At 55.4% G+C, this 24,040-nt stretch overlaps 3 protein-coding genes across 4 annotated transcripts; all 3 read left to right on the top strand.

Annotated features, from left to right (window-relative positions):
• Positions 1-274: 274 nt before the first annotated feature.
• Positions 275-2,047, top strand: C1QA (complement C1q A chain). The gene is made up of 3 exons (XM_009483501.2): positions 275-385; positions 1,170-1,341; positions 1,479-2,047. Exons 1-3 carry the CDS (start codon positions 275-277, stop codon positions 2,045-2,047), a joined length of 852 nt encoding a protein of 283 aa, XP_009481776.2.
• A 1,705-nt stretch (positions 2,048-3,752) lies between these two features.
• LOC104031493 (complement C1q subcomponent subunit C) lies at positions 3,753-5,429 on the top strand. 2 transcript variants are annotated; one of them, XM_075721607.1, is made up of 3 exons: positions 3,753-3,772; positions 4,448-4,637; positions 4,873-5,429. In XM_075721607.1, exons 2-3 carry the CDS (start codon positions 4,457-4,459, stop codon positions 5,427-5,429), a joined length of 738 nt encoding a protein of 245 aa, XP_075577722.1. In that variant the 5' UTR covers positions 3,753-3,772; positions 4,448-4,456. The 2 variants fall into 2 exon arrangements, with proteins under 2 accessions (XP_075577722.1, XP_009481774.2); XM_009483499.2 differs by lacking the exon at positions 3,753-3,772 and having other exon boundaries at positions 4,439-4,637.
• A 1,389-nt stretch (positions 5,430-6,818) lies between these two features.
• Positions 6,819-10,047, top strand: C1QB (complement C1q B chain). The gene is given in 4 exon segments (XM_075721617.1): positions 6,819-6,920; positions 6,923-6,997; positions 8,228-8,387; positions 9,473-10,047. Coding segments are annotated over 4 exon segments (912 nt in total).
• The last annotated feature ends 13,993 nt before the right edge of the window (positions 10,048-24,040 follow it).

Here is a 24,040-nt window from a genome sequence, read left to right as displayed (position 1 = left end):
TGGCCCCTCCTGCAGTGACAGAGCTGTGGCCTGCCTTTGGGCACTCTCCAGCTTTGTGTTGCTTTGTGCCCAGTCACCACCGGTCCCTGCTGCAGGGACTGTGCTGCTGGGCCAGGCCAGGAATGCTGCGGTCCTGCACTTTTGCTCAGCAAGCTGTTCCCTGACTGTGACCAGCACAGCCAGGGTCAAGTGCGGAAAGGGGAACAAGTTTCTTTCTCATGCAGAGAAAGCGAAACTTGGCACTTCTCTTCCCCAACCAGGAAAACCACCATGCATGCAAGTACATCCCCCCTACCCTGCTCCTCTTCCTCCCTGCTCCAAAGGAAGAGTTTCCAGCAAACAGAGTTGCTGCTCAGACTGGTCTGTCTTCACCCCCACCAAGAAGGTAAGTCACCCCAAATAGCTGGGGACACATGCCTCCTCTGCCACCACTCTCCAGTCCTTGCTGCCTGTCCCTCTCCTTTCTTCACTTCCTCCTCCACAAAGGTTTAAAGTAGGAAAAGGGGGAGAAGATGGTGGGGGGAGCGGGTGCTGCAGAAATCTGTCCTTGCTCCATGTGGTTGTGAACAACACTAGGCTCTGCAGGATTGTCCCGGGCTGAGTACTGCAGGTTTTGGGCTAGTTCTGTGTGCTCAGGACCTCCCTCCTCTCTCCCAGCTCTGAGTGTTGGAGATCTGGATCCCTTTTGCCTGTTTATCCCTTTCTTGTTTATCCCTCCTCTGTTGTGTCTCTTTGCATCCCTTCCTCACTTGTGCTCCCCACTGCTCTGTACATCAGTGCTTGTTCCCCCCAACACTGGAAGAAGCATCCTCTGCATGCATCTGATACGTGACCACCCATCCCCAGGACATGCACCGAAGGGTTTATGCCGTGCTCCACATCCTGGGCTCTCCAATCCCACAGCCCTGCCATTGGCACATGTCAGAGATTTTCAGTGACATCAATGATTTCAGCTCATGCAATGAAACAGCCTCAAAATCCTTCCATGAAGTTATTTTCATTGTTATTTCACTGAAGTTATTTTTTCATGTGGTGTCCAGCTATCTGTATTGGACAACACATGGGTGGCATGGTAGATCTGTGCGTGCATCTGATGAGAGCACTTGCATGTCTGTGTGTTTGCTGTGTGTTTGCCTCCACTGCCAATTCCCCCACCCCTGTGCTTGTAGGGAGGCAGGATGCAACCTGGGCTTTGGCTGGTGACCAGCACACTGGCAGCAGTGCTGGGCATGGCCCTGCTGGAGGATGGCGTGTGCCGGGCACCGGATGGCAAGGATGGCTTCCCGGGAGTCCCTGGCCTTGACGGAAGGCCAGGGCAGAAGGGTGACGTGGGAGAGCCAGGTAAGGGGGAGCCAGGGATGTGCAGTGCGGGTGGCCTGGGAGCCTCAAGCCTCTTGGTAGGAGCATCATGGGCTGTGGGAGCAGCTTGGGAGATGCCAGATGTACATGAACTACTCTTCCTTACTACCTCTCCCCAGGGAAATCAACACAGAGGACAGGTATCCAGGGACTCAAAGGGGATGCAGGTGAGCCAGGGACTCCTGGCATCCCAGGGAACCAGGGCTACCACGGTCCACATGGCCTCCCCGGGCTCCCAGGGCAGCCGGGGCCAAAAGGGAGCAAGGGGAAAGCTGGCAATATCCTGGAGCAGCCACGTCCTGCCTTCTCTGCCTCGCGGAGGTCCCCACCATCTATGGGCAGGACAGTGGTGTTCGACAACATCATCACCAACCAGGAGAACTCCTACAGTCCCCAGACAGGAGAGTTCACCTGCCGTGTCCCCGGGTTCTACTACTTTGCCTACCAGGTAGTCTCCAACGGGAACCTCTGCCTGAGCATCACCAAGAACAGGGAGAACATGGTCAGCTTCTGTGACTACAACAGCCGCAACCTCCTGCAGGTGAACTCGGGCAGCAGCGTGCTCAGCCTGGCCGTGGGCGACCGGGTCTCTGTGAGCACCGACCCTGCCAGGGGCAGCATGATTTACAGCGGCTCTGAGGCAGACAGTGTCTTCAGTGGCTTCATGCTCTTCCCGCGGACGGGCTGATGGACCACCAGTCTGGACCTGCTTAGCACCAGAGCATTGTAGTGTGCGTGTCTGCATGTGTTTTCCCCCTGTGAGTGTGTGGGATGGTTTAGTATCACAGCAAACCAGGACGGCCCCAAACTGAGCCACCAGACAGGTCCTGTGCTTGCACCAATGTCACAAGGTGGCCAGGCTGTGGGTCACCACTGCAGCAGTGAGACTCCTGCTAGTAGTTATCTCTGTGCTGAGCCTGCCCACTCCATCCTGGAGGCAGATGACCCTGGCCCCAGCAGCCCTTTCTGTTCCTGGGTGCTCAGACCCTACACCAGAGGGGACAGTTGTCACTGGGGCCGTTCACCAGCTGTGGGTCTTTACTCCTGAGTGGGAAATCACTGCGTGCCACTGGTTGTGCTACGCTAACCATTGCAAACGTCTTTCTGGCACCAGGCCACTTCTGCCTCTTGCATCTTCCCCATCAGTATAAATAAACCTTTCTTCCAAGACAGATGCTTTGGTTTTCCTTCCTATTCATGCGTCTTCCCCAAACCATCAATGTCCTGGGCCCCTTCCCAAGCTGCCCAGGGAGAGAGAAGCGATCCCAGTTTGACCCTGGCCAAGCACAGACCCCAGCTGCAAAGGCAGAAGGACAGGAGGGAACTGAGCACACAAGCAGAGCTGGCACTTACAGGAAAGGGGAAATCTCTGGGACTAGCCTATGTGTGTCCTTTTCCTGATGAGTCCAAGCTAGCTGTCCTGTACAAGGGCAAATAGAGATCATGCACCTCACCCACATGGTCCTCTCTTGGTATCCACACTCTCCCAGGAAGGGAAAAAGCAGCTTTGGTCCTCCCGCCTTTCAGCAAGGAAGGACAGGGACATCAGGGTGACTGATGGGGTTGTGGGGTGATGGTGGTGGGACTGTGGGGTGATGCTCTTCTCTCTTCAGGTTGGGGTGAGACTAGTGGGAAGTAGGGCAGGCTGAAAGCATCAGGGAAGCCATGCAGGTGTCATGCCCTGGGACTGCTCCTCGAAGGAGCGGCTCCACACATGCCAGGCAGTCAAATATCTCCATTCCTGGAGCATTGAGGAGGAGGCCAGGTCACCTGCAAGGAGCAACACCCTGACCAGGGATGGTGGGACCCCAGTGCATTCATGAGGCAGCAGAGCTGGTGGAACACAGGGCAGAGTGCAGAGAGGACAGCCATCCTGCAGGTCAAAAACCCTCAAGGAGAAATGTTCTTCAGTCACATTGCCTACGGGTGCAGCACCTCCCTTCAGAGCCAGGCAATGACCTTGCACCAGGCCATTGTTGCACAGACGGTTCTGCCTCCACGAAGCTGGAGTGAGGGTTTGCTCCCCATCCGCTTTCTGCCCTTCTGCTCAGAAATGAGTTAAGGATGGGGGAAAGGCAGGTGATTTGCAGAGCAATACTTCCCATGGTGGATGGAGAGTTTGTGGCACATCTCTTGCCAGCGGCTCATCATTGTGCAGTGGCACAAGGGCAGGTCTCACTGGACAGCCGGGAAAGTGCTTGCTCAGAGGAAACAATCAGGCAGGAGGATGTGAAACTCAGCTGGGGGCCAGCTGGGGGTTCTGGGTCCCCAAGGGCCCTTTCCTAACTCTGTGACTTCCTCCAGGAGGGTGTCACGGAGAGTCACCCATACCGTGCTGTGCTGGCAGGCAGTGTCGACAGCAGCCAGAGGGCTCAGCAGCACAGGATCCCGTGCCCTGTTCCCCCCAACAGAGGTAAGAGGTGCTGCAGGGTCCATTCTTCGGGACGGGCTGCATGGGGATTGGGGGTCCAGCAGCATGGCACAGTGATGGGCTATGTGACAGGAGGAGGAGGAGACAAAGGCACAGCCAGGCTGCACACATGTCATGGGGGAGGGTGCATGCTTGTCACTTGCTTGGGGAAGACCCAGTCCCCTGGGCCAGGCACTGTCCTGGGAGATCTCCAGTTGATGGGGGGCTTCACCCTGACAGACAGAGCCAGGAAAGTCAGGCTGCTGCTGGAGGAGGGGTGAGATCATCTGGGTCCAGGGAGCTCCAGCCTCAGTGCAGCATGGTGCAACAGTCTGCAGCAGAGTATGCATTTGCAGGGGGTTCGGGACACTGGACCAGGAGAGCTTGGGGCTGGCCATGGGACCACAAGACCTCATGGCTCCATCCATGCCCAACCCCCCTTGTGCCATCAGGGTCTGCCCTGGGGGTGGTGATGAGAACAGGGTCCATCTCCACATATTCGCCTCCCCACAGCCTGGCAATTGCTAGGGGGGGCAGGCACTGAGGGCACAGCCATCGCAGCCAGGTGCTCCTGGTGCAGTCAGCCTCATAGCGCAGTACCTCCTTTGCCCCATGGCCTGGAGGCCACCCTGCCATGGCTCCTCACCCCAGCACTTTTTTTCTCTTTCTATGCTCCAGAGCACCAAAATGGGGCAGAGCTTCTGGGAGCAGCTCCATCTGGCCCTCACCCTCCTACTCCTCAATTTGGGATCTGCTGTGACCGGAGAAGCCCCTCACAGCTGCTATGGGGCTCCAGGCCTGCCAGGCATGCCGGGTGTGCCAGGCAAGGATGGCCGGGATGGGCTTAAGGGAGCCAAAGGCGAGCCAGGTGAGTGAGCAAGGAGGGGAACCATGCAGGTTGTTGAAGGGGGGCCATTGAGTCCTCTGTGGCTGGTCTGCTTTGGTTTTCAGGCTGTGGAGAGCATCCTCTGTGGACAGGGCAGGAGGAGAGGAGGCTGGAGAGAGGCAACAACCCTCTCCTGCCCAAGGGAAGGAGCTGGAGGAGCCTCTCCCCATATCCTGCCATTGATGCTGGCTCTCTTTCACTCCCCACCACCCCACAGGCATCCCAGCCACTCCTGCAACACAAGGGCCCAAGGGCATGAAAGGGGAACCAGGCAGCCCTGGCTTGCCAGGCAAAACTGGCCCTATCGGTCCCCCTGGTCCCCCTGGAGATCCTGGGATGATGGGCATGGCTGGAGAGCCAGGTATGCCAGGCAGCTACAAGCAGAAGCACCAATCAGCATTTTCAGTGATGAGGCAGACCAGCGAGCACCCCCTGCAGAACGTCCCCGTGGTGTTCAACCATGTCATCACCAACAGCAACCATGACTACAACACCACCACGGGCAAGTTCACCTGCAAGCTCCCCGGCCTCTACTATTTCGTCTTCCACACCTCGCAGACAGCCAACCTCTGCGTCATCCTGTACAAGAATGGGAACAAGATGGCCAGCTTCTGTGACCACAAGACCAACACCATGCAGGTCAGCTCTGGTGGGATCCTCCTCCATCTGGCTGCTGGGAACCAGGTCTGGCTGGCGGTCAATGACTACAATGGCATGGTGGGCACCAGCAACTCTGACAGCGTCTTCTCGGGGTTCCTGCTCTTCCCAGACTAGAGGACCACCAGAACCCACCCCAGCACGCCAACCTCTTTGCCCTGCCCTGCAAATGCTGCTGCTCACCACCAGGCTGTTGCTGATGCTCCAGGTTTCTCTGCTGGGTGGGAAGCCCCAGTGAGGGGGTCAGCCCCAGCCACCAGACACAACTCCCTGGACTGGGGACTGAGCACAGGCAGTTGCTGAACAGGGGGAACAGGCACATCTGGATGCATCTGCACCCAGAATGATGGTGCCAAGCTCCCAGGGTCCTGCTGGCACTGCCATGTGCATCCACCCTGATAAACCCACGTTACCTTCTGCTGCCAGAGCCAGAGGTCTCTCTGCATCTCTCCCCTTCCCATCTGCGTTGCACCAGGGACAGACAGGTGTCCTGGAGCAGGCTTGCAGCAGCACCTTTGCCATGACCCAGCTGTGGAAAGTGTCAATAAAACCTTCCCCAGTGCACCTGGCCTAGCATGTTTTTTCCTCCATGACTTGCCTTTCTGCAGGTGGACCCTACGTGTGGCCAGATGGATGTGGTGTGCATGCTTGCATGTGCATGTGTGCACAACATCTGGACATCTGCATGGCATCATAATGTCCCCAAGCTCTCGCTGGCTTGGCTGCACACCATTCACAACCCTGGCTTTGCTCTGTGGGATAGGACCCCCAGCTGCACTGACTGCAGGAAGGGGATGGCTCCTGTGCCCATGCACACAGCCCCCACCTAGGGGGGGGACCAAGACTCCTCCAAGCAGGGGCCCTGCTACTCCCCTTCCACTCCAAGTGGACGCAATTCAGTTGCAGAGGGCCACAGACCACGCAGCAAACCTGATAGCCATGCCTCTGGTGGCTGGGACATCCCCAGGGTTCCAGCCTCACCAGGGACAGGGCAGGGGAAGCACTGCCAAAGGAGGTCATGGCTGTAGACACCACAGAGGCCACCAAAACCCAATGGAGATTACTCCTGGTAGCACACATTGTACAGTGTGCTTCACCTCCACAAGGCATCAGCAGAAAGCAGTTTTACGGCAGGGTGAAATCATTTCGCATCCCCCCCCAGGAGAGCCTGGGGGGCAGCTTCAAGATGATGGATGCTGAGACCCTGTAGCATCCTGTGGGCCTGCCAGTACCTCCCAGCAGAGCTGGGTATGTAAGGAGAAGCCTGAGGGATGCTAGCTAAGTGCATGCACAGTTCTGTAGTCCTGAGGGGTTACCACAAAGTTGTCTGGAGCTCACAGCAGTGTTCTGCATAGCAAGCACAGCTGAGCAGGACCCAGGGATCCTGCAGGGCAGAGCGGACATCCCTCTGCTCCCTGGGGCCAGAGCTGTATGCCTGAGGGGCCCCAGAGTGCTGTTTGGGGACAGCATGTCCTGTTGAGCTGACAGACAGCATTTGTGGCGGATATGAAAGTGCTACTGAACAAAGGGCAGGAGCTAAAGATAAAAAAGGGATGTGGCCCAGATCCTTTCACAACAGCCCATACAACAGCAGCAAACTTCTGCTTCCTCCCCAGTGGTCACTTCCAAGCAGGACACTGGTGTGTTCTGCTCCATCTCCCGGTCCGTGCAACGAGACGTTCAAGGTAAGAGCAAGCTGTTAGCAAGGCTGAGCCCCAGCTCCCCTCTGCAGGCAGGAGCATGTGGGGAACCTGGCAGCACCAGGGTGACAGCCACCCCCTGCATCACTGGCACTTCACTGTGGCAGAAAAGAAAGGGAGCTGGGGTGGGGGTGGAGTTCCCTGGTGGGACCCCAACCCCTCCTGCCCCACCTAGGGGAGGGGGGAGACGGAAAGGAGAGATGTCAAAGGCCCAGAGGGGTGATCAGGGACTGAGCATCAGTCTGAAGAGTGCCCTGGGGGTGCTCTCCTGCCCTGAGATGCTTTTGTCATCTGTCTGGGCCTGGGATGGGAGCCTGCAGATCAGTCCTTGTACCTGCCACATCTGAATCGGAGCTGTAGTGGCTGGAGGATCCGACTCACTGGCCCCTTTTCCTGCTGACACCAGAGTGTCAGTGCTGGGAAAGTCCACCTGAGGCCAGAGAGTGTGGCTGGGGTGATGTGATGGCCAGATACAGCCCCCAAATGCCCAGCACACCCCACATGCACCTGCACCAGGAGCTGGGGGAAGGAGCTGAGCTGTGGGATGCAGGGAGGGCAGAAGGAAGATGAGACCCCAGGGACTGGAAGCACAGATGACTGTCCCGGTAAGGCTGGTTAGATACTGAAATGCTCCTGGGATGAAGCAGGCTTGTGGCAGGTCACAATGAGAGCCCATAGGAGTTAGGAGGGCAGGTCTGGGGATTTCTTTGCTGTCTGCAAGGAATAAAGCTGTCCCTCAGATATGCTGGTGGAAAGCAAGATCTATCTCCTTGCAGATGATGAAACTGCTCTGGCCTGGGGAAGGATTTTACCCTACAGTTGCGGTCCTAAGATGGGATGGAGAATTTCTGCTCTGAGGGAGCAATGGGGACGCAGAACAGTAGGGACCCGCAGCACATGTCCATGGCAGCAGCACAGCCAGGCTGGACATCAGGCCTCTGGGACAAGACAACCTGTCCCTGGATGTTCATGTGGCTGAAGCTCTGGGCACTTGTAAACTGGTAATTTAAGAGTGGGAAGAGACTGACAAGTCCTCCCATGCCCAAAGGGGCTGGTCCCTCCAAGGCCATCAGGTGAGCACATTTGGGTCTGCAGGAGGATGTTTTCCTTTCCTGATGGTATTACCCAGAAGTGCTCCAGAGCAGCACAGAGTGCCTTCCCTATCCCTCCCACTGCCTAAGGCAAGCCCCTTGACATCCTTCTGTGCTCCAGCAGATGCAGACCATGTGGGTGATGCTGATCTGCCTGGCTGGAGGGCAGCTTGCAAGTGCTACACTCTGCAAGACCTATGGCACCATCCCAGGCATCCCAGGGTCACCAGGACGGCCTGGCAGCAATGGCAGAGATGGGGAGAATGGCCCAAAGGGAGAGCAAGGTAAGGAGGAGGCTGCAGGTGGGGAAAACATTGTCTTGTGAATACCAAGAGCAGGAAAATCATAGAATTATAGAATAGTTTGGGTTGGAAGGGACCTTTAAAGGTCATCTAGTCCACCCTCCCTACAATGAGCAGGGACATCTTCAACTACATCAGGTTGCCCAGAGCTCCATCCAACCTGACCTTGAATGTTTCCAGGGATTGGGCATCTACCACCTCTCTGGGCAACCTGTTCCACTGTTTCACCACCCTCACTGTAAAAAATTTCTTCCTTATATCCAGTCTAAATCTACCCTCTTTTAGTTTAAAACCATTACCCTTTGTCCTATTGCAACAGGCCCTGCTAGAAAGTTTGTCCCCATCTTTCTTATAAGCCCTCTTTAAGTATGGAAAGTCTGGTATAAGGTTTCCCCAGAGCCTTCTCTTCTCCAACTCTCTCAGCCTTTCCTCATAGGAGAGGTGTTCTAGCCTTCTGATGATTTTTGTGGCCTCCTCTGGACCCGCTCCAACAGGTCCATGTCCTTCTTGTGCTGCGGGCTCCAGAGCTGGACGCAGGGCTCCAGGTGAGGTCTCACCAGAACAGAGTACAGGGGCAGAATCCCCTTCCTTGACCTCCTGGCCACACTTCTTTTGATGCAGCCCAGGATACAGTTGGCTTTCTGGGGTGCAAGTGCACATTGCCAGCTCATGTCCAGCTTTTCATCTACCAGTACCCCCAAGTCCTTCTCCACAGGGCTGCTCTCAATCCATTCATGCCCCAGCCTGTATTGATACCAGGGGTTGCCCCGACCCAGGTGCAGGACCAGGCAGTGCCAGGCATTGGAAAGCAATCCATTTGCCACCAGTCCCAAAGGGTATTATCAGGTGGGGGTGATGCTTGGGGACAGAAGGAGCTGAACAGACCAGAGCACCCTGAGGAACCTGGAGAGGGAGGGTGGACGAGAGCAAGGAGTGTCATGCCTGCTGGATGGGTGGTCTCTGCTGATCTGCACCCCAGCACAGGTACTGGCGGTTTCCTTCCCACTACCTCTGCAGACCCCTGGGGCTTGGCTGCAACCACAGCGACTCTTTCTTCTATTTTCTAGGTCCCCCTGGCCAGGTGGAGCATGAAGGAGACAGGGGGGAGAAGGGAGACCCAGGAATGCCAGGGCATCCTGGGAAGATTGGTCCCAAAGGCCCCCAGGGTTCAAAGGGATTACCAGGTCCCATGGGACCCCCTGGCCCTCAAGGGGACTCTGGTGACTACAAGACCACCCTCAAGTCTGCCTTCTCTGCTGCCAGGACCGTCAGCTCCTACCCACGCCGCGATCAGCCCATCCGCTTCGACCGCATCTTCACCAATGAGAAGGGCCACTATGAGAACCGGTATGGCCGCTTCACCTGCCGGGTCCCAGGCATCTACTACTTCACCTACCACGTCACCTCCAGGGGCAACCTGTGCCTCAGTGTGAAAAAGGGCCGGGGTGGCAGCAGGGGTGAGAAGGTGGTGACCTTCTGCGACTATGTGCATAGCAGCTACCAGGTCACCACAGGTGGCGTGGTCCTCAAGATGGCAGCAAACGAGTCCGTTTGGCTGGAGCCAACGGAGAAGAACTCCCTTGTGGGGATTGAAGGGTCCGACAGCATCTTCTCCGGCTTCCTGATCTTCCCCGAGGTTTAGCCCTCTGATGGTGTCTCTCTGCCGCCCTTCCCCTGCTGCTGGCTGGCCCCTGCAGGGCTGAGGACTCCCCTGAAAATGACTCTTTGCTCCAGAGTTGGTGCCCTAAGCCCGTTGCTGCCGGTCTTGCACATTAAATGACAGCTCCTTGTGCTGCTGCTTCCTTCCTGCCTAGGATTTGCCTCTTTCCTCCCAAAAAAATGCTCAGATACCCAGGGCATTGCCTCCCGCACCCCTGGGTGCAGCCTGGGCTTATTAGCATCTCATTAGTGCTGAGCAGAGCCAGGCAATTCATGCAGTTCCTGCTGCAGCCCACGCTGAGTATCTCCTTCCAGAGACACCCAGAGAAAGTCCCAGCCCAGGGTTAGGAAAACACGGAGAAGAAGCCTGGTCTCTAGTTGGGGGCAGGACACAAGACACAGTGGGAAAATTGAGGCCACTGGGTACTGGTGGTAGATGGGGAGATGCTGGACATGGTGCTGTACTGGAGAGCCCTGAGGCGGGTAGGATCTGGGGACACCAACCTCTAGACTTTTTTTGAGGTGGTGGTAACAATAATATCCACAGAAGGTTGTCAAAGTTTGTGAGAAGATGAACCAGGTGTACATGGGGAAGCCAGGGCTTGATGTCATGATGGAAGAGGTGTGGGGCACATGGCTATCCCCTGGTGCAGCTGGGCAGGGTCCATAGCAGCCCCATAACCCCAGCAGAGGACCTACAGCACAGCCAAGCCCCCCTGGAGATGCAAGGACCTGAGGACCTCCAGGTGAATAAGAGCTGAGGACCCAAGGATGTCCCTGTCCCAGGGGAAGGTGACAATCCAGCACTGTATCTAGGTGGGGGTTTGCCTCCAGCCCCCAGCCCAGCCATGGCAGGTGGCACCAAGAGCTGTGGGGCGTGAAGCCATAGGGGGGTACACGGAGTGTGAAGCTGCAAGGGTGCAGATGGGGTGCTCAGGATGTAGGAGAGATTTTGTGGGGATCTGGGATTTGAAAAGGGCTGACTGAAGGGGGTGATGATAAAGGGTATTGTGGGGGGAGGGGACGGTGGGGATGGAATATGGGCTGGCTTTTAGGAAGCATCGTTACTGGGCTCTCGGGGCCTCCTTATGGGTCCAGGGCCCCACAGCGCTGGGCTGCACCGGTCTCCCTGCCCCAGCGCAGGACAGTGCCTCCCAGCCTTGCCTGGCACTGGTGCGGCCAGGCTGAAGGCTCCAGCACCGGCCGGGATGATTTGCCGGCAGGTGGCACTGGAGACTGGACAGCCCTCACCTCGCCGGCTCGAGCATGCTTGTCTGCAGGCTGGGAGGGCAAAGCTTGCAGGGACCGGACAGAAGTCTGAGGCTCAGCTCTGCGTTGCCTGTAAGGTCTGGGAGGAGGCACCGGGCAGGATTAGTGCCACCTCTTGCAGCCCTGGGTTAATGCTTTGTCCTTCCCACAGCAAAATCTGTGGCTTCGGTCCCCAGGGGTGCAGCCACCCTGTGTCCCCAGACCTCTACCTCCTATCAGAAAGTTGGAGCAGACGTGTTTGGTGCTGCATCCCAAAGCTCTCCCTGTGCCAGAGCACTGGGCTGCTTTTAAAATGCAGCTGCACCACTCACGCGATTTTGCAGCTGGAGACGCAGCATCCCAAATAAAATCAGGTCAGCAGGGCAGGTGGAGGAAAAGAGTAGGTATTTAACCCCCAAAACAGAGGCTGGGCAGCGTACACGAGCTAAGTCTCCTGAACTCTCAGCAGGTCTGCAGGACACACCAAACCAAGGAGCAGCTGATACACTGGAGGGCAGGGCTGCCATTCAAAGAGCCTTGACAGGCTGGAGAAATGAGCTGGCAGGAACCTATTGACATTTGATGGAGACAAATGCAAAGTCCTTCTTCTGGCATGGGATAACCCCACGCAATAGGACAGACGGGGGGGGGGGCAGGAGGAAGCTTTGCAGGAAGAGATCTGGGATGCTGGTGGACAGCAAGTTGAAGCTTTCTGCCTTTCCGAGTAATTGATATAATAATTTTGGACTTTTGAAAAGGTCTTTGTCAGGACCCCTCTGGAGTGGAACTGGTTTTATTTTTAAAACTAATGTCTGGCCCAACACCAGCACAAGCCAAATGGTCTTGGCTGTACCTGGAGAGAGTCAGAGGGTAGTGCAGGTACCAGCTGTCTCTAAAGTGCAGCTCACTGTGCTTATGCAGCTGGAAAACAGAGGTGCACAGGGCATTGCTTCCTCCTGTGGGTCTCAGCCAGCACCCAGCAACGCCACCTCAAGCATTAGCTCCATGGGACGGCAGCTGTCTGCTCCCCTGAAGCTGCCACTGCATGGACCAAGGAGCAGCACACCTCTCAGGTATCCAAAAGAGAAGAGAAAAGGGGGCCAGAGGGCCATGAGCAGCTGGGGCAGGTGGTGGTCCATGCAACATCACTGTTCAGTTCTTCCAGGGCCACTCAGTGCAGGCAGCATGTTTCTGAACTGGCAGGAAGCCCTAAAGCCCCAGGCCTCCACCCCAGGGCAGATGGAGAGGACCCCCTCTACTCTCAAGCTATTACAGCACTCACTGAGGCCAGAGCCAAAATGCAAAATGCAGGTCCGATAGGACCATCCACAGCAGGATCCTTGGTGGCACTCAGGGCCACAGCAAGAAAAATTAAAATCGATCTGGGTAGCTAGGTGCTGCACTGACAGTGACACGTTGCCTGCTTGATGTTACCCAGGAAAGGCAGGACTGCTACAGCCCTGCTCTCAAACCTCCCCCACCCTGCACAGTGGTACGTAATTAATTATTCCATGCAAAACAAAGCAATCTTGGAACAACACAACCATAGAATCATAGAATCATAGAATCGTCTAGGTTGGAAAAGACCTTTAAGATCTTCCAGTCCAACCATTAACCTACACTACCAAGCCCACCTAAACCAATCAAGGGTAGACTAGACTAAACCATATCCCGAAGTGCCACATCTACCCGTTTTTTGAACACTTCCAGGGATGGGGACTCCACCACCTCTCTGGGCAGCCTGTTCCAATGCTTGACCACCCTTTCCGTAAAGAAATTTTTCCTAATTTCCAGTCTAAACCTCCCCTGGTGCAGCTTGAGCCCATTTCCTCTCGTCCTATCGCTAGCTACTTGGGAGAAGAGACCAACACCCACCTCACTACAACCTCCTTTCAGGGAGTTGTAGAGAGCGATAAGGTCTCCCCTCAGCCTCCTCTTCTCCAGGCTAAACAACCCCAGTTCCCTCAGCCGCTCCTCATAAGACTTGTTCTCCAGACCCTTCACCAGCCTTGTTGCCCGTCTCTGAACACGCTCCAGCACCTCAGTGTCTTTCTTGTATTGGGGGGCCCAAAACTGGACACACTATTCGAGGTGCGGCCTCACCAGCGCCAAGTACAGGGGGACAATCACCTCCCTGCTCCTGCTGGCCACACTATTCCTGATACAAGCCAGGATGCTGTTGGCCTTCTTGGCCACCTGGGCACACTGCTGGCTCATGTTCAGCCGGCTATCTACCAACACTCCCAGATCCTTTTCGGCCAGGCAGCTTTCCAGCCACTCCTCCCCAAGCCTGTAGCGTTGCATGGGGTTGTTGTGACCGAAGTGCAGGACCTGGCACTTGGCCTTGTTGAACCTCATACAGTTGGCCTCGGCCCATCGATCCAGCCTGTCCAGGTCCCTCTGCATTAACAGGAGAGTTGGAGAGAAACCTGTCGCAGGGTCAGGTGCAGCCTGGGGGTGAGGACGCCAGAGAGGGGAAGCTCCACATTCACTGTCTCTCAGGGAAAAGACCAATTTGCATCTTTAATTAATTCTTTACATCTTACCCATGAGTGTTTGTCACTCACCAAACTTTAACCTGGCCACATCTGCACCCATTGAATAGATGAGCAGGTTTTGTTCTCACCCAGGACCTGACAGAGCTGTCGCAGTGCCCTGTGCATGCTCCCTGCGTGTGCTGTCTCTGTGCTCACTCACACCAGCCTGCGCATGCTTGCATTGTGCACCCGTGCACACTCACCCTGCTCTGTGCACAAACTTGCTGCTCTGTGCATGCTCATGCAGCTGCTCTGTGCGTGCTCACTGTGCACACTCACCCCACTCTCTGCACATACTCGCTGCCCTGTGCGCACTCACACTGCACGCTGACCCTGTTCTGTGCATGCTCACTCCGCCCTGTGCATGCTCTCTGCAGATCTGCCCTGACACCCATGTTCTGCTTCTCTTCTCTCCCTTTTGATTTTTTCTCTTTATTTTAATGGCATCACAGGTGAAACTGGAGCAGCAGTGCTTCCTCATGGTCAAGCCAGAGCTAAGCAATAAAGCTTCACTCATCTGTGGAGTCAGGTCTCCATGAAGGTCTGGGATGTGCCCAGACAGAGGCCATCAGATACTCAGCAGATGGTGTGGTAGAAGTTGAGACGGGTGGTGTTTTGAGGTGAATTCAGAGCAGGAGTTTTAGGCTTGTAAGTATTTTGCCAAGCTGCAGCTAAGCAGCTGTGGGGTGCTTTGGTCTCTTAGTGCTGGAGGTCACACAGACTCCGTGAGCTGATTGGGACAGAGACTTAACCGGGAGCACAGCTGTGTCACCCAGTCACCCTGCCCCATCACGTACCAGATGAAGGTGTCCAGTGACACCAAAAATCAGCAAGTGCTAAGGACAATTTCTGGAGACTCACTGCAGCCAGGCACTGGTTTGGTCCGAAGCTCAGTTGGAGCAAATCTATTGATGTGCAAAGACACTGGCGGAGAGCTCTCAGGATTTTAAAATAAAATCTTCCTATTTCAAGGCATATAGCAACAAGGATCAGCAAGAATATCACATGGTGGTTTCCCCTCCATTGGCTAGCTGGAGTTTTGAGGGTTTTCTCTTTGCCACAGTTCCAGTCCAGTGTAAGCAGGACTCTGGAAGGATCTGATGTGGTGGAGCATGTAAGTGGCTATTGATATTCATGGAAACTGAACTGGAGAGATCAAAGTACGGCCGTGCTGTTTGTCAGCAAGATTCAGGCAGGGATGTCAGTCCCACAGTCTGGTCTATCACCACTAGCAAACACCGTGGCACCCGCAGTGTCTGATCTGTTTGCACTGAGCCCAGTCAGTCCGCAGTACCTGCTACCCAAGGAAAAGCCCTTCCTAAACCATCCTTGGTTGACGTCCATCCTTGCTGACATCATACAGCCACAGCCGTGCTGCCTGGCAGGGTCTTCTGGAGGCCATGTAGTGCAGCCTCCCATGCAAGCCCTACCTAACAGCCCTTCTCCCACATAGCTCATGATGTTGCTCCTAGATGCAGGGATGCTTTTCCCCTGCCAGCAGCTCCCTCTGAACAGCCCACAAGCATTTCCTTCCCTTCAACCTCCCAGCACCAAGGCACAGTCACTGCTGCCAAGCTGGCAGCTGCTCTCCACCTTCTCCTCTGCCCTTGGGCAGGGCTGTGTACCGAGTCATTGCATTTTTTCAGTGTTCTTCCTTCACTCCCCTTCCCCAAACTGTTATATCAAGCAGGAGGCATACGGGAAACCATGCACAGGTTCAGTGCTGTGCCACGATGCTGGTACACTCTGGGCAGAGGTGTTACTGGGGCAGTGCGCCGGGCTGTGCTTGCTGTGAGGGTTGCAGACACCAGTGGGATGCAGTGGAACCAGTGCAGGTTAGGTGGAGAGCGAGGCCACACACGGCTGCTTCATTGTCAGCCAGGCAGGAGCTCCCCGCATGGATCCCCCGGGTGCACTGGCTCCACTGGAGGATGAGACTGGTTGCAACCTCAGTGCGACTCACATGGAGTTTGATACAGCAGGAACCAGTCTGAGACAAGAAGGAAGTTCAGACAACACCTCCTATCCCAAATCTAACCTTAGGGCTTCTGTTTGTTTCCCCCATCCTCACACAGGCTTGGATTTGAATCTGAATGGGAAGGAGCAATTGCTTCTTTTGCCTGGAGCAACACAGGCTGGCTTGTCTCCCACTTTGAGCTGCACAGGGAATTCCTGCTTTTCCTGGCCCCTCTGCAAGGACTGGTTGCTGCAGAGCTCTGCTCTGGACTGGCCACCAAGGGGTTAAGTCCCAGCCCTTTTTTTTCTGCTCTGCCTCCTTATGAGGAACAGCCTTTGCAGGGCTGCAGAAAGGCTCTTTCTTTCCCCAGCAGATCTCTGGGAATGAAAAGTCTGTGTTCCAGATATTAAATTACTCATAAAATAGTTGGCCTGTCCCCGGGGCGGCTCCGCAAGCCCCCAGCCCCCGCCGCCCGCTCTGACGGGCTGCTGATGTGCATCTGCATGTCACCTCCTGCTACAAGGTCAATCTCTCCAATTTAAAGCAGCAACGTTGGAAAGCAAACCAGATTTCAGCCGGAATTAGCTTCAAATGGAGCATTCAGGGGACTTGTGCTGGCAAGGGAGCGCAGGAGGGGAAGGACCAGCAGTCGGGCTGTGGGGTGCTGCCATCCTGCTGCTGCAGCACCCCGTGGCGGGGCACCCCACGCAACCCTGGGGCTGGACTAAGGAGGCAGGGATGCTGCCAGGGGAGAGGATGCTCGGGCATCCCTAACCCTATGGTGTGGGGTGCATCTGGGCAGGGGGGTGGGAAGGGCTCAATCCCTTCCCCCTTTGCAGCCCCAGCCCATGGCCCTGGGTGGCGGAGAGCTGCTTTGCCCCCGTGGGAGGCCACTTGGACCAGCGCGGCCATCGGTGACCTACAATCCGGCGCGGGTGCGAGGCGGGGCGGAGGGACAGAGGTTTCCATGGGGATGTGCGGGGATGGGAAGCCTGGCCAGTGTTCAGCTCCAGGCACAGCTCGCCTCGACATTGGGCTCAGCTCCTTCCACTCCGCTTCCCGCTGCCTCCCACGCTCCTGCCGCCCGGCGCCTGCTGACAGCCGAGCAGCATCTCTCCAGCCTCCACCCTTGAGTAGAGCAGCAGCAGAAGGGGATGCAGGAGAGCCGGATGGGAGCATGGCTTGGTCCTGCCTGTCCCAGTGCATGTCCTTAATCACTTGGGGGATGCATCTCAATGAGCTTGGATTTGCCAACCTCACCCCATGCATGCAGGCTCCCATGTGGTCCCAGCGTGGTGAGACTGGGTGCCTTGCTGGGGATCCTCTCGGCTGTGATGCAGGTCTGGGCTGTTGGTGAAACCCCAAAACCAGCACTGGAGATGTGACAACGTGGGTCTGGGAGAGCTCTACGTAGCCCTGCGCTCCTCTCCAGAGGTTTGCTGTGTTTTGCAAGAAAAAGGAAAGCCAAACCTTTTTTTTCTTCTACTGCTGGCTCCTGGGGACAAATCAGTGACCACCCTGAATGCCTCAGTTTCCCCACAGGAAGGAACAGACCCTGCTGTGTCGCATACCCTGTCCTATGAGCCTCGCTGGAGAGACGTGTGGGTTTCAGCCCTCGTTTTGCAGTACACGCTGGGAAGACGAGCCATGATCTCAGCCTATGTGAGCCTGTGAGACAAGCCCCAAGCCCCATCATTATCACATATGTAGCCATGTGCCTCACATGACATGAGTCAGAGGCTCACGTGAATTAATACGCAGTGCACGTAGCAGGCGTACGCACCAAATGCAAACCACTCAAACACCATGCAAAGCACAACACACTTTCAGCATGCAGCGCGAGAGCAATGCACAAGCAGGCTGGGCAGTCAGTACTGGGATGGAAGAGACCAGGATTGCTCTCAACAGCCTCCCGCTGCCCTAAATCTTGCATTTACATGCAGAGGAAAAAAAGAAAGCAAGCAAGACAGCTAGAAGCCTACAACGCAGTGAGACACAGCCATGTGCAGCCTCGCGAGGGCTGCTACACCACAGAAGGGTCCCCCGGGAAATGCGTGCAACACGCACGGACACATACCTGAAATACCCATCTGGTTTTTGAACGGGGATTATCTGCGAGTCTGCAGTCCTGGCTGACTCGGAAAGAGCAGGGGCTGGAGCCCTAGAGTGAGGGCTCGGAAAGCAGCCCCCAAGGGCTGAATGCCGCTGCCCAGTGCTCCCTTCTGTTCCCATTATGTGCCAGGAGCGCTTTTGTCTGGGGATGCTGGCATGTGTAGTCACCAAGGAGACGGGAACAGTAGCGGGTCATCAGCGGCACTTCCAGGCGAGTCGGGAGGGAGCTGGACAGCCCTGCACATCCCCGAGCCAGCAGTGCTGGGCTGGAGCTGCACACCCGCCATGGACTGCATGGCCAGGTGTCCTCTGCTGTGCGAGGTGACCCTGTGTGATGGATCCCTCCCTGCAGCCTGGGGAGGCCCATGAGGGCTGGGCTGAGAGTCAGGCTCTGGGAACATGAGGGTTTTGTGCAGTTTCATCTCCTGGAGACCTCCCAGCTGTACAAAGCACCAGGCACCACCCCAGCATCCACCAAGACCTGGACTCTGTTCCTGTCATGATACCTAGCTCTGCCTGGCGCTAGGGTGGAGCTGCCAGTGCCACCAGCTGCCTGCAGTGGAACACGGTCCCTTGGGACGTAGAGGGAGAGCATGGGCCACTCTGGCTGCAGTGCTGGGTGCCTCCTCCCCACCCTGGGTTCCTCCTCCCCCCTGACCTTGGGTGCTGGCCTTGCACTTGGAAGAGCTCCTTGGAGAAAGGCATGGATCAGCTGGCCCTTCCCAGTCCCAGATGGTCTCCTGAGGCAGGCTGGGTGGCCAGGAGCAGGTGTTTTTCTCTCTTTCTAACATCCATGTAGATCCACCACAACTGCTCCGACTCTGTCCCCAGGCTCAGTATGAGTCCTGGAAGTTCTTTGGTCCTTGGGTCTCCACCTCCACCACCGCTTGTCCCTCAGCTTTGCTGAAAAACAAGTCCTAGGAGCTAAAGCTATAGACCAAACAGTGTTTTCCCATACAGGACTTCATATCTATTTTTGTTTTGATTCAAAGGACCTGTGTCCTCACTGAGCAGAGAAAGAGGGGAAAGAAAAGCCTTTTTGAAGGAGAAACAAATGCCAGGGAAGTTTGTGAAATGGTGTAGCACCCTTCTGCCTTCACAGCCCCAACATGCAGCCACCAACAATTGTCCCAAAAGGCAATGGAGACAGATGCTCCTGTCATTTCCCAGGCTGGAACCTCAGGGGAGGATGCAGAGCATAAGTGAGAAGGTGGGGTGGGGGTTATCCAGGAGGCTTGTCCTCCTCCTTTAGGCAGACTTCATCGTCCTATGGCTCCCATCAGGGTCTTGTGTGGTTCATTCTCCATTCTCAGCCTTTTCCCTTGTTGTTTTTTTTTTTTTTTTTCCCCCTAGTAAATGCATTATAGGAACATCAGATATGTCTGAATATTGTGCATTCATGACCCCAAGGACCTCTACTAGAGCATCCGAGCACCCTGAGCCCAGGTGGACAAAAGTGTCACCCATTTATTATTAACACATTTTGGTTTCTGATTCTGGATTCAATATATTTAATTTTCAAAGGCAGCTTGTGTTGTTCTGGGTTTTGCTCATTTTTTTCTTGCCAGCACTAAAATATGGGTGCTGTCAAATAACCAATACTTCCCCAAGCTGAATTTCTTATTAAGTGTCCAAGTTTTTTCCTTGATTGTAGTTTTGCTGCATCATCGCTTGTGCCTAGGAGTGTTCAGAGGGACTGAAGTAAATGTCAGAGGAGGCAGGCAGTGCCCCCCCAGGTTTCCTCTAGCAAATTTCAGCTGTGGAAGATCAACCTCCAGCCCAATGAGCCAGGTTCAGCTGCATGTCTGGCTGCTCACAGTGTGGCACAACTACTTGGCACAGCTTCTCAGTGCAGCCTGAGAGCTTCAGCAGAGGTTACAACTGCTCTGCCTCTCTGCAGGACCACCGAAGCACCCTCCTTACTTCTGGTCTTTTAGCCCCACTGTCAGTGTGGTCCTGAAGTCCTCACTCCCTGATGCATCTGCAGGCACATCCTTTCTGCATGCCCTTGGTCAGGGGTTTGCCAAGTCAAGGTGATCTGCTGCAGGACATAGGCTGTGCAAAAGAGGGTTTAGGGTCAGTGGTCTCTTTTGGTCTGGGACAACGTCCATCAGCTGTCAGCAGCTCATTGTCCAGCAATGTGGATCCTCTGGTGTGTAGTAAGTAGTCAGAAATTGCACTGAAACCCTGTAGTGGAGACATTGATTAACCTCTTCAGCATGTGCTCTCCAGAGTGGATTTTCCTGTGTCTGGCAAGGTATTGAAGCTCTTGCTGACACCTTTACACAGTTTGGTTAAACAGTGAGCAGCCCAGGCTGTTATTCATAGAATAGTAAAATTCCCAGTCTTGTAGAATACTCAGTCTCAGCCAGCCCGGCACACCCTGCCAGGACCATGCAAGCTTGGAGGCCACCTTAGCTGGGGCGTGATGCCCTGCAAGCATCCTTAGAGTGACATTTCGTGGTGCACAGTCACTTTGCCTCTGGCTGCTACAAATGTTTCGCTGCTCTGCCAGACATGGTGCGTGCACTACACTTGCACTGGAAATTTTCCCAGGCCTGACATATATGTCATATAACTGCCTTTGAGCAGCTGGCAAGCAAACGAGGGGACATGTTGGAGCACAGTCCAGAGTGAGAAGGGCGATAGGTATGCTTGTGCATACTTCCATTTCCAGCACAGGTATATGCTTCGGGGCCCTGTTGTATGCCCTGAAAATACAAGACAAGGCTCAGGAGCAAGCGCAAGTTTTGGGGTGGACTATTTGACATCTCTGAGCTGCTGAGGCTATTGTGCAGCTTATTTTTGCTTCCCTCTTAACTGAGGACTGTCTGCTGCAATACAAAGGGCAAAATGCTGCAGCAGGAGACGGCTGTGTTCAAGCCAAGAAAACCCAGCCGACATTTTTCTCCTTCCCTGGCTTTACCACTAGATGTCATAGGAAAAGCAACATTGCTGGCCTTGTTTGGCTCTCCCGGATGGGATTTTGGGGGGCTAGCAGGTCCTCCTCCCACCACTGGACAGGCAGCATCTTCCCAGCCTCCGCCTCGGTGGCCCTTGCAGGGCTTTGTCTGCCTGCAGAGCCCCTGGAAAAACCAACGCCAGGGATTCAGGGTTCAATGGACATTGAAATGCAACTGAAACCTTTTTTCCCAGCGCCTGGCTAAGCCGCCCGCTCGGACCCTCCCAGGAGGGAGCCGCACGTCACCCTTTCTCAAAGGGGTGACGCTGTCATGCTGGGACCTGCGACACCTACAGCAATATGGTCCCCCCAAACAAGTTGGACAAACAAGGCCTTTATAGGCACTTTCTTTTCTTCTGGAGTGGAAGGGAGAGAAGCCGGGGGAGAACTCGGGGGCGTCCCACTGCAGCGGAGCAGCACACAAAGGCTCGCAATGAAAGGGGCACCGACAAATCCTCTTAGGGGCTTCGCTATGTGCACATTCATATCCCGGCCCCATCTGCCGGGGGGGGATCCCCGGTAGCGGGGGCGGGGAGAGGGGCTCTCCTTGCCCTGCACCGCCAAAGCAAGCAAAGCACATTCAGGGAGTGAGAAAGGGATGAAAAGGAAGAAAGGCCATGCCACGCTGCTGCAGAGCCTGGCGGTAAATGCAGCTCTGCCGATGCTGTGGGGAGGGGGTCTTGCTTATGGGGGGAGGGGAAGGCAGCTTTAGCAGGGGCTGACCCCCCCTTGGCCCTCAGGGTTGAGACTGGAGTAGGGGGGAGCCTTCCCAGGGGAGCAAGGTGGGCAGGGCGAGAGCCTGGTGCCTCTGGGCCGAAGAGCGATGCTGGCACCCTGGGCAAGAGGAACACCCTGCATAGGTTTAATGGTGCCTTCACTGGGACCTGGTGGGAACTGGTGGGACTGCAGGAGGGTGGAGGTGACCTGGTCCCCTGGGAAGCCTATGCGCTCAAGATGGTGCTCAGTCCCACGTGAGCCAAGCCGTGCTGGGGCATCATAGACCTGCTGCACAATTCCTGGGGGATTAGGGAGCCTTGTGGGGCTCTGGACAGGCTCACGGGCATCCAGCATCACACACCCCTCAGAAGCCAGAGTAAAGGCACATTTCATGTGGATGAGGTTAGAAGGATGGGATCCTATCCGCCATCCTACCATCAGAGTGCGAGCAGGTGCCTGACATTTCCTCGAAGCCAGCAGTTGTCAGGACTGGAGGACCTGCATGTGGGACCACAGGAGAAGGTGGGCAGCAGCTTCCAGAGCCTGGAGCCAGGCGTCCAGGCAGGGCAAGGATATTCCTGTGTCTGTCAAGGCAGCGCTTTAGTCTACCAGGGCTTTCAGCTCCTACAGAGACCAAGCAGAGCTAACAGGACTTGAGTTTCTTACCAAGACAGGGGAAAGCCAGGGACACTTTTAGTCTGGTCTGGAGAAACCATCTGTCTCTTCCTAGAAGCAGATGATGAATGTGACTCAGTAAATAACACACATTGATACCACTCGTAGGTGCTGTCTCCTACAGGTTTGCACTCGTTGGACCTCTTCTTTTTCCTGCCTGTCCTGCAGCCTCAACTCTCTTTGCATTGTGCATTGGTGAGTACAAGAAGGTGTCTAAGCTGAGTCAGTCTACACCAGGGATTTACTCTCTGCTTCCCCAGGCTCAGGGCAGCCACTCTGTGGTGCTCAGACACAGGTGAGCAGATCATGAAGGTTAGGCCAAGGTGGGAGCTTTTGGAAAGCACAGCAGGGACAAAGCCCAGGCAACCTAAGCCCAGCCTAAGTCTTCTGCTTCTCATGGGGGGGACTGGTGTGCTTGTCTAGCGATGCCAGTGACTTGCACATACTGCAGCAGTATGGAGAGAGTGGGGAAGACGTGATGTTCTCTCTCATATGGGCTGAGGATTTAATTACTGCAGCTAAGGCAGCTTGTGTCTCTTTCTAGCCTGGCGCCAGTCCAGTCCAGGGAGCGGTCCTTCCTCTCTGGTGGCCTGGAGCCAGTGCTCCAGGAGCCCTTCCAATTCTGCTGTGATGTGGTTGGGTCATGCACTGGGAGAACATCTCTTTCCTGCAGCTGGGTGGGGATGTCAGGGAAGGAGGACAAAGTGCTGGAGAAGCAAAGAGGATCAGGGTGCCCCAGGCTGTGTTAGGTCTCTTCGGGAAGCAGTGGAGCAGAGAGACATGAGCAGGAGTGGGGCTGAGGTTGGCATGTGGCTGCTTTGGGCAGTCCCATTAGGGTCCCTGAGGCTTTCAAGCATGTGGCTGAGGGAAGTGTGCAGGGGTGAAGTGGTAGGAGCTACTTCCTACCTGGGGAGCTCCAAAACCCTGTGATCAGTGGTGGATAGCAATGGGTATGTCTATTTTCTGCAGGATGCTGTTCTCTACTGCATGCAGAAATGACTCATGAGCAGGTTGGGTAACTCCTGGTGCCAAGCTGGTGATGAAGGTCAGACAGTCTGTGCGTGGCTCTCCCGGGTGAGACAGTGGGAGACACAAACAGTGATGAACTGAAGGAGATAAGGAAGATGAAGGATAAACAGCCTCTTTGGAGGGCACCACATGCCACCTACACCAGTTTGATGAGTGATGCCGATGCAAAGGATGGCACAACACATAACCTGAGCTTGCAGTGTAATCTCTCAGACCCTGGGGACTGCTTGTGTATCCATCCAGGTAGCCAGCTAGTTCACCAGCACAGCCTGGTCCGTTCAAACTGTGAAAGGAAAGGTCTGTGAGAAGGACTCACAGGTAGGCTTAATTTAGCTGCTGAACATGAACTATCAGATAACTTTGAGCTGTGACTGGCCTGGATGCATTTGGAAGAGCCAGCTGGAGCAGTTCTTCCACAGGTGGGAGAACAAGTTGTGTTTGTCACACCTGGCTATTCCAAAAATTGTGATGTGCGTGGGAGGAAGGAGGGGTGCAAGAACGTTGTTGGCGACTCTTTCTACCGAGGATCTCATGTCAGTGCAATGGGACCAGTGAAGTGAAGTCAGAGAGCAAAACCCTCAGCCTGTGCACAGTACCTCCTCCCCACACACCAAACATGACCTATGGAAGGTGTCCACCTAACCTCTTTGCAGTCTATTAACCCTGAGGGCTCGCCTATGCCATGACCTATCACAGGAGGAGGTGTCAGCCTTGCTTTCCACTTCAGGGCTGTGGATGC

This window comes from Pelecanus crispus, chromosome 15, assembly GCF_030463565.1.
Source record: "Pelecanus crispus isolate bPelCri1 chromosome 15, bPelCri1.pri, whole genome shotgun sequence".
NCBI classification, from domain to species: Eukaryota; Metazoa; Chordata; class Aves; order Pelecaniformes; family Pelecanidae; genus Pelecanus; species Pelecanus crispus.
The sequence above is the reverse complement of the archived record's forward strand: the minus strand, read 5'-3'. Positions and strand labels throughout refer to the sequence as shown.